Source organism: Seriola dumerili, unplaced genomic scaffold (assembly GCF_002260705.1).
Source record: "Seriola dumerili isolate Sdu_G_001 unplaced genomic scaffold, Sdu_1.0 BDQW01000242.1, whole genome shotgun sequence".
Lineage (NCBI taxonomy): Eukaryota > Metazoa > Chordata > Actinopteri > Carangiformes > Carangidae > Seriola > Seriola dumerili.
In genome coordinates, this window is record NW_019174497.1 from 4604702 (window position 1) to 4619085 (window position 14384).

At 42.2% G+C, this 14384-nt stretch overlaps 1 protein-coding gene across 4 annotated transcripts in view; it reads left to right on the top strand.

Annotated features, from left to right (window-relative positions):
- The window catches only part of mon2 (MON2 homolog, regulator of endosome-to-Golgi trafficking), a 39488-nt gene extending 28462 nt beyond the window's left edge, over nt 1-11026 (top strand). For 2 of the 4 annotated variants that reach the window (XM_022755979.1, XM_022755980.1), the window contains 12 exons: nt 174-467; nt 785-983; nt 1483-2126; nt 3472-3615; nt 4613-4630; nt 5172-5300; nt 7186-7376; nt 7483-7543; nt 7633-7756; nt 8051-8258; nt 9769-9851; nt 10321-11026. In XM_022755979.1, the coding sequence (XP_022611700.1) occupies nt 174-467; nt 785-983; nt 1483-2126; nt 3472-3615; nt 4613-4630; nt 5172-5300; nt 7186-7376; nt 7483-7543; nt 7633-7756; nt 8051-8258; nt 9769-9851; nt 10321-10484 (2259 nt within the window). In that variant the 3' untranslated portion in view covers nt 10485-11026. The remainder of the gene's footprint in view (nt 1-173; nt 468-784; nt 984-1482; nt 2127-3471; nt 3616-4612; nt 4631-5171; nt 5301-7185; nt 7377-7482; nt 7544-7632; nt 7757-8050; nt 8259-9768; nt 9852-10320) is intronic. The other 2 variants (XM_022755981.1, XM_022755983.1) reach the window with 1 other exon arrangement.
- Nucleotides 11027-14384: the final 3358 nt, after the last annotated feature.

Below are 14384 nucleotides of genomic sequence, written 5' to 3' on the forward strand. Positions count from 1 at the left end.
AAAACCTGGTATTGATCTGTGGTTTGCAGGATTATTTCTCTGGGAGTGTGGCAGTTCCTGTGAGATTACTTTATGGTAATAGGATAGCTAAACCACCAGAAGCATTTTGCCAACCATCCTCTCCAATTTATCCCTTCCACTCCCGGCCCCCAACTTCCCTTTTTCACCCACAGTGGAACATTTCAGACTACTTCTTCCAAAGGGGCGAAGCCATCACACAGGAGTTGGGGAGGGAGGAGGAAGCTCTGCAGAAGCAGGCCCAGGAGAGAGGAGAGACCCTGAACAGGCCATTCCACCCCGCCCCTCCCTTTGACTGCCTGTGGCTGTGCCTGTACGCCAAGCTGGGCGAGCTGTGTGTCGACCCACGGCCCGCTGTGCGTAAAAGTGCTGGGCAGACATTGTTCTCCACCATCGCTGCCCACGGGACCCTGCTGCAGCAGCCAACATGGCATATTGTGGTCTGGAAGGTAGCATGCAAGAATTTGTCATTCTCATTTGATATAATTTCAGTGGAGGAGGCTGTCGTCCATCTTGTTTGTACAAAAAACTACAAAACAGGCATTCATTCAGGGAAATGCTGCAAGATATTTAATATTGCCTCCAATTTTCTGTAATATATCAAAATTTAAAACGAATTTTCTTTTAACATTATCTATACTTTCTGATTGCAGCCGTAATTATTGTAGAAACAGCTCTAGATGTGCTTTCTTTGAAGACCGGCCATTTCCAAAATGCGCCAATATTCACTTTGCTGTTGGTTGAACTATTTCTGTGTCACCACCAGGTGCTGTTCCACCTGCTGGACTGCGTGAGGACGTCGTCCACCACAGCGGACAAGGAGAAGATCGAGTCTGGTGGCGGGAACATCCTCATCCACCACTCACGCGACACGGCGGAGAAACAGTGGGCGGAGACTTGGGTGCTGACGCTAGCCGGGGTGGCACGCATTTTCAACACAAGGCGGTATCTACTCCAGCAGTTAGGTGAGCCACTCATAATCTACGCTGATACTTAGCCAGTCTCTGATGCTGTTGTGCATAAACTAGACTATGACACTTTGCTACAGGTTACCACAGGCACTAAGGAATTGTAAACAATAAAAATGACATACTGAATGTATTCATAAATCTGTGCCAAGTGTAGCAGAAGTCCAAAAACGTTCCGGCTGTTTGTGCTGGTATATTACCACCTATTAAATCATGTTAAACCCCATGCGGACAGGATTAATATTCCAGGGAGATACGAATGATAGAACGTGAGCTCCTCGTTAATTACTCTCATCTCGTAGAATAATATTTTAGCCAGTGCCTATTTCCAACAGGTGACTCATTTCTAACACATTTCCAGCCTACTACGCATAAAATCACTTAGTGGAATAGAGGACACCTGTCCTTCCTACATAAAACCTAGGTAGAATAAATAACTAGCTGGCAATATAATATCACTGTAACAGGGTCATCTGCATTTGCTGTTCATCTGCAGGTGATTTCTTCGAGGCCTGGGAGGTGCTGCTGAACCACATTCAGTCAGCTGCTCTGAGCAAAAACAACGAGGTCTCCCTGGCCGCCCTCAAGAGCTTTCAAGAAATCCTACAGATCGTCACACCTGTGAAAGACTCGGACAAAGCAAGTGACGCACTAGCTGCTATGGGCGTCCCCCCGGTGCTCATCGACCCGCTCTCGGCGTCTGGTCCTGGCAGACCCCTGGTGCGCTCAGATTCGCTAGTTGAGCGGCTGACGCGTTATAATGGCGCAGAGCTGCAGGCCCCTCCCCCAGGGGAGGAGTCAGCCTTAGAGGACTCTGCATTGTGGTGGTCAGCGTGGAACACGTGGTATCGCACAGGAACGGACAGCACGAGGCCGCCCAGTGGCCCGACAGAGAAGCTCTCCTTTATCCCCAGCCAGCCCTTCCTCACAGCGTTGATACAGATTTTCCCAGCACTCTACCAGCACATCAAGGCCAACTTCAGTATGGAGGACCTGAAGAAGCTGGGAGTCATCCTCCATGGGGCTGTGTCTGTGCCTATCAGCAGTGATGCCTCACCTTTCATTCTCCCCTCCTACACTGAGGCAGTGCTCACCAGCTTACAGGAAGCTGTGCTCACCGCTCTAGATGTTTTGCAGAAGGTGGGCAAAGCACCTGTCTTATCAGTAAACACAAAAAAAAAATGGTACCAAAAAGATCCCATATTGTATGAAGTGAGATTTTCATGTATTTTTTGATTATAAAGCAGGTCTAGGGTCTATATTATTCTGTGAAAGTATCAAAGAGAGGCACACAGCCTCTCTTCTGATTCGCCTACCAACCTGTTGTTACTAGGGCTCCAGAGAGACGCCTGAGAGAGGAGATGTAAAACTACATTGAGACTGTGAGAGTTTTTGGTTCTTAAAACCACAAGTGTATCTTCTTATGGATATGCAGCATCCAAATGAGCCAAGTGGGTTGTCGTGGTGGCCTAGGGGCACGTACCACAATTTCTCAGGTTTGTTTAATTAAAGAATCCAAAGTTGTTTTTCAAATATTATAAAACAGAGAAAAGCAGGAAATCCTTAAATTTGAGAATGTGGAACCAAGGAGCCAGTTAATGTTTTTATGCTTCTGCGCTGGTTGTCCGTCCATCCCATTCTCATAAATACAATATCTCAGGAACGGGAATTTCTTCTAATTTGGCACACACATTCATTTTTGGCTATAACTAGAATAAAAATACACTAGGGCTGAACAATTGATCAAAATATTATCGAAATATGGCCAAGTGCAATATTAAAACCGCAGGAGCTGCAATTTTTTTTGATAAAGGTAAAATGTGTCACAACATACCATAAATGAAGCATTGTAATGTTACAGAGATGCCGTGGCCTGCAGATCATATTCTCCAGATGTAAAGGAACATGCTTGTTTGGTACAAGACCCAAAAAGTTGTAAATCAAATGAAATGCAAAAATGATCATTCTAACTGAAATCGTAATCATAATCACATCACAATCGCAATATCTGCCAAAATTATCACAATATTATTTTATTTTTTTTACATATTGTTCAGCCCTAAAATTCACTTAATACCTTAAATTCCTTTAAAGTCTTCTACATATATTATATGCGTCTGGACAGACATGGATGTAAACTGCAACTTAACTGGTCGGAGGAGGTGTACAATGCAAGGTGTGAGTTCTAGTTCTTTGTAAAACAATAGCTTAGAATTGCTGACATTTTTATTTGACTGATAAAACATGTCCTTGTACCTTTAATTGACACCTTGAATCGATACTGTGACTCTAGTCCTCTCTGTCATGAATACCGTGTCTTTAAGAAATGCAGCCTTTAGCACTACCTGTCACCCCAAGCTTATTTCTTCCCATTTTGTGTCAACTCAGCCCAGGAAACGGTATGTTAGTCTGTTAAATTATGCAATATGCAGTCCCGCGGTGGATGTCAGCAGTGTTTGTTCCTCCCTCTACCCCCCTGCTGCAGGCCATCTGTGTGGGCCCGGAGAACCTGCAGGTCATGTACCCGGCCATCTTTGAACAGCTGCTACTCTTCGTGGAGTTCTCCTGCAAGCCTCCTCAGTACGGCAGGATGGAAACCAAACACGTGGCCAATGCCAAATACAACCAGGTAGGGGGACATGGACTTGGCTGTTGGACTGCTTTGTTTTCATTTGCAATTTCTTTTTACAGTTCCTTTCATTAAAATGTTGGAGCGTGTACACTGTTATTCATCGCCCTTCTCTCTTCAGCCATTCTCAACAAGATCATCCGTCTTCTTTGATGTTCATGAAGCCCCCCCCACCCCCACCCCCACAGTGTAGTCCTTATGAAGCCCCTATCGTGGCCTTTCATGAGACTGACAGGTTTTTCTGGACTCCCATTAGCAGCCCCGAGCCAAACCTTCCTCATATTTCCTCCGTCATGCTTCATCTTGCTGGCAACACGCCAGAGAAATGTTTCACTACTTTTCAGTTCAAACACAGTTTAAATTCATTAAAAAAAAAAAAAAAAAAAAAAGGTTATTTCCAAGGAACCCAGTGATCTTGAGCAAAATTACTTCATTTATGAAACCACAACCACCCACTCGTTTCTTCTCAAGTACAGAGGAGAGTCTTTTCACAACATTGTTCTGTATATGTCAGTCTCTTTCTTACTCCCTGTTCTGGAAACCTATACAATCCAGCAGGTGCTGTGACTTCAGGAGAATGCTGCAAGTTGTCTTGATCTAACTGGCAGTGCCGAGAAATGTTAGCGCTATACATGACAAGCCTCAAATCCTTACGTCAGCCTGTTAGTCCTGCATGGGGGGCCCAGACTCAGCTCCTATACTGGACATTTTTGTTGATCTGAATCGGCCTAAATTGTTTAAGCGAGAGGGTCAAACAAAATTCCCAACCAGCCAAACAGACGTTATGGGTGGTCTTAACTGCCTTTTTGGCTTTAAGTAGTGTTGTCAGATGTCCTTGGTGCTAGGAGTGAGTGTTTTTGCCCTAAATTTGTCCTGATTATTGAAAATTATTTACCCAACATGCCACTGCAAAATTGATACAACTTCAAAACACCAGTTTAATTGCGATCTTCTCTCATTCTGTTTCTTGGGACTACTCACTGGATTACCATTTTAGATCCAGCTGTTTGCACCGGTGAGTTCCATCATCTCCTTCAGCCCCCCCTCTATAGTTGTACTAAGCTGTGCTGAATGGTGATGACCTACCCTCTGCGGTAGGTGAGATATCACACCGCATGGTAGGCTCTCACGTCTCATCTGCATCTCTCACTCACTCCATGCTCCCCCTCTCTGCCTGCCACTAACTGGTGGTTATTGCCTCTGTGTGCACAGTCCCTGTGCAGTTCCATTTTCAGTTGATTTTGTGTTTTTTGGTGATGTTCATATACACACGTGTGGTCCTGTTTATATTTCTTAAAGACACACTTTGTGACATGGAGTCTTTTTTTTTTTTTTTTTTTTTGGCTATAACATTTCAGCTGTACTCATATAAACCTACCAAACCTTTAAGCAGACTAATTGTCACTGTGATTTTAAAACACGTGTGTGTTACTTATGCAAAGTGTGCCTTTAAAAACTGCTTTCAGTGTGGCTCTCCCAAAAAGTAGGGATATTGGTTTTTTCCAGATTTGTTTGACTAATGTTAGTTCTTCTTGTTAAACCTTCTCGCCCTGCAGGCCGAATGGGTTGCCTTAAACTATGTGCCCTTTGCTGAGCGCTCCTTGGAGGTGGTGGTGGACCTGTACCACAAAACTGCGTGCCACAAAGCTGTCATCAATGAGAAGGTCCTGCAGAACATCATCAAGGTATTTTATCCAGGATTGGGTGTTCAGTTTCCATGGTTACGAAAGTCCTAGTTCAGTCTTGGAATTGATAGACTTGTTAGGAAAAAAAAAAAAAATCAACAAAAAATGTGTTGGATTAAATGAATCTCAAAACATATGACCGGAATCAAAGCACTTCACAAACACAGTTTTTTTCACAAGCGTTTAGCATTGAGTCGTAACTATGTTTATATGGTTATGGTTATTGTTAGTTTTTTTTAGCGCTGACCCATGAGGGCAGAAGTTTACTTCTTCCACATGACTGTGTACTGGTCGCCATTAAGCACCAGTTATTGTTGAACCCTGTGCAGTGATAAAAATGTTCTGTGGTGGTAGGAGGTTTTGCAATTTAAAGAACTGCTGCTGCACCGTTCAAATGGATCAAATGACTGCATATATCTGGAGTGAGTTGCTCATAGTGACAAACCCACAGAGAATTATCACCCGACTCTGCATTTCACCTAAGCTCCACTAAGCCTTTTAGCATCTTTCATCTCATTGTTTCTCACTGCTCTCTGTATGTCATGCATCTGTATGGAAATGACAATAAACCTAAACTTGAGTATCTGTTTTCAGCAAAAAAAGCTTTAAAACCCACAGTCAAAGTTAGCCACTACAGTAGCCAGTGAACATAATGGAGTATTTAGCAGTTAAAGAGCCAAGTAATTCCTTCAGGACCTGGTGGAGAGCAAAATGGAGCGAAAAGGACGGTGAATATTGGACTTACATCCACCGGGTGCCCAGAACCATGACTTAGAATTAAATTCCAATATTGATCAGTGTCTGCTGGATGTGTAAAAAGGTAACTGTTTGCTATGCAGCATATCATCTTTGAGGTGATAATACGCCAGTGTTGTGTTTATAGCTTGTTGTGCTTCCCCCCAGTGGTCAAACAGTCAGTTTTTGATGGCTTAAACAAAAATATTCACAGCAGACAGTTAAGAAGTATTGGAGAAATAAAGGAAGTGAGTCATTTTGTTCAGTTCAATTTTGTCTTCTAATAGCCTCTAAGGGGCAGGCACGAATTAACCATGACTGAGTGAGGAAGAGACTAAATGAATGTTGTGAGTGAGTTACTTTCTGAATCCAAGAGAAGCTTTGAATGTAATAAGTGTGGTATATTTTGAAATCACTAATTAATTCTGTTTGCTGTCTGAGGACTCGGTGAATGTCCAGCAGCCTCTGGGCAACTTTCACTTTACTTGTCTCTGACCTGACAGCATTAATCTCAAGACTTACAACTTCCATGCAGCAGATGTGCCAAGCAGTTGATGCCCAAAACTGTTAAGATTCCCAAACCTTTTTTTAATGCATTCTGTCAAAAACCAAAAGATTTTGTTAGTGCAAGTCATCGGAAGGGTAAACTTCTTAAATCTGACATTTTATCCAGTTTCTGACACCTGCATTCAATTGCTCTTTTCCCATAGTATGTTCATAGGAAACCCCAAGCAGAAGAGAGTGTATTTGCCAAGGAACTATTACGAAGGTTCCCTACAGACAGATCCAAATCTCTCTCCCACCCCTTTTTTGTCTCCAAAACAAGAAAGCGATACTTGTAAAACCTCAACCTTGGGGAACCCAGCTGTTCTCTGAAAAGAGGACTTGGTCGAAAAGATGCTCTATTACATTTCCTGATTTTGTAGAATGAAACTTGAAATGGACCTCTGCCTGGTGCAAAAATGTCTACAAATACTGCTTTGATGGTAACTCTGTATTAAAGTCTCTTTACATTTTAGCATAAAAGACAAGATGGTGAAAGGCTTTCAGGTTACTCCAGTATGTTGTAAAGATTTTACCTTGAGGTGTTTCATTCTCATGATCTATCGCTTTCGCTGTCTCTTCCTTTCTTTTTCCCATCATCCTCAAGACTTTAAGAATGCCCTTGGGTTTGAAGTATGCTTGTCCATCGGAGAGCACCTGGAAGCTCGCCGTTTCGTCTCTGCTCAAGGTGTTGTCCATTGGACTGCCGGTGGCACGCCAGCACGCCTCGTCTGGGAAGTTCGACACCATGTGGCCAGAGCTGGCCAATGCCTTTGAAGACTTTCTCTTTACCAAAAGGTATAGATTAAGAAAGCCTCAACTTTAGATCTGCATATCTATATATGAATATTTTTTGGAAAGTCTGAGTAGGAAGCTCATTGTTTTGGTTATTTTCCTTTTGTAGCACACCTCCAGATAACCTGTCCATCCAGGAGTTTCAGAAGAATGAAGCTATTGATGTAGAGGTAAATACCTGTTCCTACCATCCGGTATGTCAACATGATTTTGTGAGTTCACCATTGTCAGCATCACCATTGTGTCCTCTTCATTTTAGGTGGTTCAGCTGATCAGCACAGAAATTTTACCTTTTGCCAATTTCATCCCCAAAGACTTTGTTGGGCAGATCATGGCTATGCTCAATAAAGGTTCCATTCACTCACAGTCTCCTTCGTTCACAGGTAAGATGTGACTTTGGCAGCTAAAATTATTCCAGCTATATTTTTAACTTGTATTTCTACCATTAACGGGACAGCAGGGTGGACAAGAGCTGGTTAGACATTTTTGGAGGAATCTTACTGTGATCAGGCTTCGTTGCAAAAGCCCTCCCTGTGGCTCACCAGCAACAATGGCTCCTGTCAAACTCTTCATGTGTTGAGCAAGACAGTAAAACCCCTTCTGTGCACTCATTGTAAATCACCCCAGAGAGTGGCATCTGCTAAATGCCTGAAATGCAAATGGTTTTCTTTCGACAGAGGCAGAGATCGATGTGCGGATGAGGGAGGAGTTTTCCAAAGTCTGCTTTGAGACGCTGCTGCAGTTTTCCTTCAGCAACAAGGTGTCCACCCCACAGGAGGGATACATCTCTCGCATGGCGCTTTCTGTTCTCCTCAAGAGGTCCCAGGATGTTCTCCGGCGCTATGTGGAGGATGAGAGGTTGAGTGGACGCTGCCCCTTGCCCAGGTAAACCTTTCCGTACACCTCTCAATACAGAACCACACGGTGCACCAGCAGAAACACCTGGGTTTTTTTTTTTTTTAAACATGTCTTTGGACACATATCTTCATCAGGAATTCAGCTCCAAACTGTTCTGACTGTCAGCTCCATGATTTAACCACTGAGATATTGCAATGCAAAACCAAGACCACCCCAGCTCCATCCATCATTGTTCTATTTCTCTTTTGTAAACAACACAAAACCACTATACTTATATCCAGTTTCACACACTGTGTTTTAGTGTTGGGTGTAACTCTTAACTGCAATAAATTGTTTTTCTAAGACATGATAGAAGTTAAATGGTGCCCACGGGGAAATTGCACCATTAGTACAGAAAATGGGATGATGGGGGAGTTGAGAAAAATTGGATAATTAGAATATATGCATGAGCAGCAAATGGAAGGGTTGCTTAAATACAGCCGATCAATATTTTGAACACTAGCATATATATGAATGTTAAGAGTGAGAAAATCATTGATTGTATTATCAGAGCATTTAAAAAAAAAAAAACAGCTTAACTGGAAGAGCAAAATAAGTATGCCAAGAAAATATGAAAAGTAACCAATTGTTTTTACAAAGAAATTGATAATATAATACAAATATTGTATGTACTACACTGAGTTCACATAAATCTGACGACTTGTACACACCGGTCAGATATTTATTTGGGCAGATTTTTGATTTAATCAAACTACTTCAATAAAAGTGTCAAACAAGTGCTTCATATCTCTTAGGTTAAATACATATTATTGATAATTATTAACATTTGTCTTCTGATTTAGTTTATCTAGTCTTTTGGGCCACATGCCTATTTTTCTTCCTTATCAAAGTTGAATACCCTGTTATCATGGACACACTGTAATAATTTGCCCAGTATCTCCTGTATAGTGAGAGAAAATGAAATGTGGTAGCTATACAGTGTAATCATATAAAGTCCCTCAGACCGTCAGTCACCGTTTCCATGAACTTTGTTAATTTCTTTCTGTATAAGCTTGTTTGTTTAAAGGAGCTATTTATAAGTTTTGCTATTGCTACATAGCTAGCATTAACATTCCTTTATTCACCAAGAGCTGTCTTCAGATGTGGAAAGCAACACCAGTGTTACCTCTTGTCTTTATCACATCTTTTCCTCTACTGAAGCTAACTGGTGCTAACCAGCTAGCCCCGGCCCGTCTCGTCACTGAAGACATAGCGCTGCTCAGAGGGTGTATTATAACCTCTTGTATCGTAAAGACAACAATGGCTGAAGCTCTTGTCAAGCGACAATCACCACCACTTGCTTCCAGCAAGAAATCACGTTCAGCTGCAGAGAAAACTTACAAATAGTGGCTTTAATTGTAACTTTTTCTGTTATCATTTCATTTATAAGGGTGTTTCTTGTTTTTTTTCCCACTTGTCCCACAGTTGGAACATCTACAGGTTTTCTGTTCTGCATGTGACAGTAGCTAATGAGGGTCTGTGGTCTTTTTCATTTTAGGCAACAAGTGACAGAGATTATCTTTGTCTTGAAAGCTATCAGCACTTTGATGGACTCGCTTAAAAAGACGCAGCCCGAAAATGGTGAGTATCAAACTGTGTCAAGGATTAAATAGATCTTGGAAAGAGGAGACATAATGGAAAAAAAAATACAATAATGCCACCATATCTATCATCTATTCATTTCAGATAAATGTGTCAGAGTACAGTTGAGACCGTTTTTCACATGAGTTTTATCTCTAATCTCGGTAGAACTGTTTATGTTTCCAGCAAGGTCAATTACAAGAAGTGATTTTTTTGTACCGCAATAGATTGAAGAGAGACAAGTGAAATTGCGTTTTTGAAGTGCCCTTCAAGATGTTTGCATTACATTGCCCTTTATTCAGAACAAAACTAATTTCCATATGCCTGTGGGAATTTTATCAAGGAAATTATTTCTTTGATTGCCCTCTGTTACAGTTTATATTCTCTTTCTTCCTCTCCCTCCCATCCCCAATCCTCCTTTGTTTTTTTCTTCCTCTTCCTCTGCGATTCTTTTGTTTACCGCCTGCAGTGGATGGCAACACATGGGCTCAGGTGATTGCCCTGTACCCCACGCTGGTAGAGTGCATTACATGCTCCTCGTCTGAAGTGAGCTCAGCCCTGAAAGAGGCCCTTGGGCCCTTCAAAGACTTTATGCAGCCACCCGTCTCCAGAGTCCAGAACGGAGAGTCCTGACCAGGCTCGCACTGAGATCATTGTTTTTTTTATTATGAAGAAGTCTTGAATGTGTCTTCTTGACCCACGTGCTTCACAAGCGCACGGACATGAACTCCATGTGAGACCCATCTACGGTGACATGAAGCAACCCACGGTGAACAGAGATTCAAGGCCCGCTCGGACCACATCAATGAACCTGACCTTCATACGCATCATCGTATGCTTCTCATGTGAGCTGATAACGCCTCTGCCCCCTCCATTCTCATACAGACTGGCTGCACTCTTGTGTTAACTACAGAGATTTAAAAAAAAAACAAAAAAATTGCAGTGTTGCCTCTGGGTGTGTGGTGATAGTGTTGATGATGTAAACAAAAAAAGAGACAAAAACTGGGGCTTTATCAATCTTAAAAATGAACACTTAGACTTTTGCAACATTTTCAACAGTGAGGATTTTATGCAAGAAAACAAATCTTACTGTAACATTCCATGTCATCTTTAGCCAGCCATCTGAGAAGGGATGTACTTGTCTGTATAAAATAAATGGGACAATTCTTCAATCAGCTTTGGGCTGTGAGTGTGCTCAATTACAATGTGCGTTAAGTTCTTTACCAGATCACAAGTAAATCCATTTAAAATATCTCTTTATTAATATCAATTGTCCATGTCCCTGCAACATTTCCTTTTATTTAAAGATGATATTTGTTGTGTCCTTGAAGGCTGAACCTTGTTAAAATGTCACCACCACCATGGACATAAAGCTATTATAATGCATCAAGATAGCCCTGGTTCAGATTTTTTCTGATTCACTAAAAATAATCAGTTTTCTTTCTTTCTTTCTTTCTTTCTTTCTTTCTTTCTTTCTTTCTTTCTTTCTTTCTTTCTGTAGCTATAATACTGTTGCCTGCAGGTGGCGCAAGTGTTTAAATCACTGCAGGCGGTACTTTGGTTGCCTGTAGGTGGTGACAGTGAAACGTCTACATCCGCTGCTGCTTCTACCAAAGAATTTCTAAAATAGGGAGAACTTCCACTCTCAGAACTGGTTGTATGAGCGGTGCTCACAAGCTAGTTCAGAATGAATGGGGGCTGTAGCCCCAAAATCTTACTTAAATAGGGTGAAAAAAAATTCTCTGCCCATTTTTATGTTTTCAAACAAGCCAGGTCTGCCAAATATGTCAGGCTGAATCACGGGGAAATGTATTCATCTATTAGCAGACATTTAAATAAATTAATAGGCAACTATTTGGACAATCAAATAATCATTTTAGTAATTTTTAAAGGAAAAAAACATTTTTATGGTTTCAGCTTCTTGGTGTGAGTATTTGATGCGTTTCTTAATCATACATGACAATAAACCAAATATATTTGTTTTTTGGACAGTGGGTCAGACAAAACACACAAAACATTTATGTAGCATGTGAATCCATACTGGAAATGATTTTTTGACTTGTACTTATTTTATGAACACATCAAATTCCCAAAATGCCCGTTATATTAATACAGCGTATTGATATTAAGGTGTGTTAGTAAACAGGTAACACATTTTTATTTTCTCCCCCAGTGTTAATATTTCAGGTGTGAAGTTCAGGGACAATTTGATAAGAATATTGTAAACGTTGGGGCTCAGGTACTAATTTTTAGTCTCTGGGTCTCTTCTACTTTACTGTAAACTCCAGAAACAAACCAAAAAAAAAATCTCTTTACATTTAAAATCCTTGTGCTGAGCGCTTATACACAAAATGACATTGTTAGCCTTCAGGGACCTACGGGCTCCCTCTCAATGTCCCCTGGAGGTCCCCGAGCCCTAGTTTAGGACCATTCAGTAGGTCATATGAGGGGAAAGGACCGTTTTGGGGTTTGCACTGAAGAAAAGGGAGGGAGGGAGGGAGGGAGGGATGAGGAGGAGGAGGAGGAGGATAAGGAGGAGGAGGGAGGGGGAGGAGGAGGAGAGCGGAGGGAGCAGGTCTGCTTGGGCGGGGTTTCCCTCTTATTTCAAGTCTGCACAGAAGAGCAGCGACACGGGAGAGAGAGGACGGTTCATCCCCGGCTGCATGGGAATGTCGCTGTAGTCGAGACGGTGCATCTCTTGAGCTCTACGATATAGGCTACATGTATATTTAAAAAGAAAAAAAAAATTTTTTTTGTTTTTTTTGTTTTATCAATATCGTCGTTTTCGTTTTTCTCTCGCATTTTGACCACGCACTGGCTGAGGTAGTAGTTTGTGCTGTTGGTTGGGTTGTGACACTGCCCGCTATGGAGATGACTGCGCAAGCTACTGCCTTGCTAGTGCTGGTGCCTCCACTTCAGCCGAGGAAAAAAAAAAAAGCCCTGCTCACAACGCTGTTAAACGGTTTTTCCAGGTAATGCACGCCGTTAGTGTTGCAACTAGCCACCGTGTTATATCTGAAGCTGTGATTTACTGCTTTTAAACGGACAATAGCTTGTGGTTGCATTGTTGCATTTTGAGCTGAAACCGTTTCAGAACTGTATCATGTGTCATCCAATAAAATAGTGAATGACTGTGCGGGAAAAAAAAGGACTTTGTTGTATGCAGTTTTGATTTTACACAGATTTAAGTTCATTAACATGTATTTGATTTTTAACTGGTACCATGATGCCTTTTTTTTTTCTTGCAGGATGAAGGTGAAATCTTGCATGTGTTAGATTGTCCTCTTTTTATATGCAAGTTTTAATAATGTGGTATGCACATTTTAAAATGCACGAGCAAGTCGTATGGATTTGCATAGTTTTCCACCACCTCAGGCAGAGTGGGCTGTATAGAAAGCATGTAGGTCAAGTACTGTTGCTATGAGGAGAGGAGTGACGTGGCTCCCGCTGCCCACAGAGGTATCCTACAATACATCTGCTCTGATACACACAATCTGGCTTTATGGCTCTCCCTCCTTTGTTAATAATGCTGCATACCATCAGACACTGGGGCAGATAGTGCGTGTTTGTGTGTGTGTGTGTGCTCCTCCTGCATCTAAACACCTCTCTCTTCTATGCAGGGCAGAGCTTAGACATAAATCTGTGCAGGGCTGTTGGCACTGTTCACCAAATAATCTGATTATTATGCTAAATCTGGGTGGTGTGTGGCACAGTATTTGAACTGTATGCTGCGCACAGACACAGCACATGACTTAACCCCCAGGTCTGGGAGCAGAGCGCTGATGTGGGTCATGCGTTGTGAGTTAACCTTTGAAATCCTCCCTCTGGTGCCCAACAGCATCTGGCTGCTCTGTATCACATTAGTATGGTCAGTCAATGGTCTCGTGATGGGGGTGGGGACCGGAATGGATAATGAGCTTGGATTGTCTGTAAGGGGCCAGGCAGCACTGGGTCGATGAAACCGTGCGAGGGCTGCAGTCTTGAGTTCAGACCCCCCATAGCCCAGAGGAGAGCACACCGCTCATTCAGTGACTGACTGAAGATTGAATCCTGCATTTGACCTTCCAAGGATACTCCCATTAAATATTTATGAGTTCACACATGATGGTGTGTTAGGCAGAGTTATGTTCATCCTGGGCTACAGTTCCTCCCACTAGCATCTGTCCTGATATTACACAATAAATTCTACTCCAGCTACTCATTGTAGAGAAACACGTAGGTTGAAAGGAGTGACTTCTTTTCCCTTGCAAAAGAAGCCGACTAGTAAACAAACCACAGAGGGGACCTGTAGTTACTGTCAAGCCTGTTGAGTAGTAGTCTACAGGTTTGCCTTTAAATATATTCAAATAAGTGTAAGAAATTCAAGTAATCCAGCCTCCAGGGTAAACCCAAACATCATTTATCACATTCTGACGGTACAGAGACGCAGCCTATGGACCAGTGAGCAGTGCAGAGGCAGCCCACGTCCTCCTCATCCATCTTGTGTCAAAGCTCTCATTTGAGCCGGGCCGCAGATAAATCATACTTGAGGCA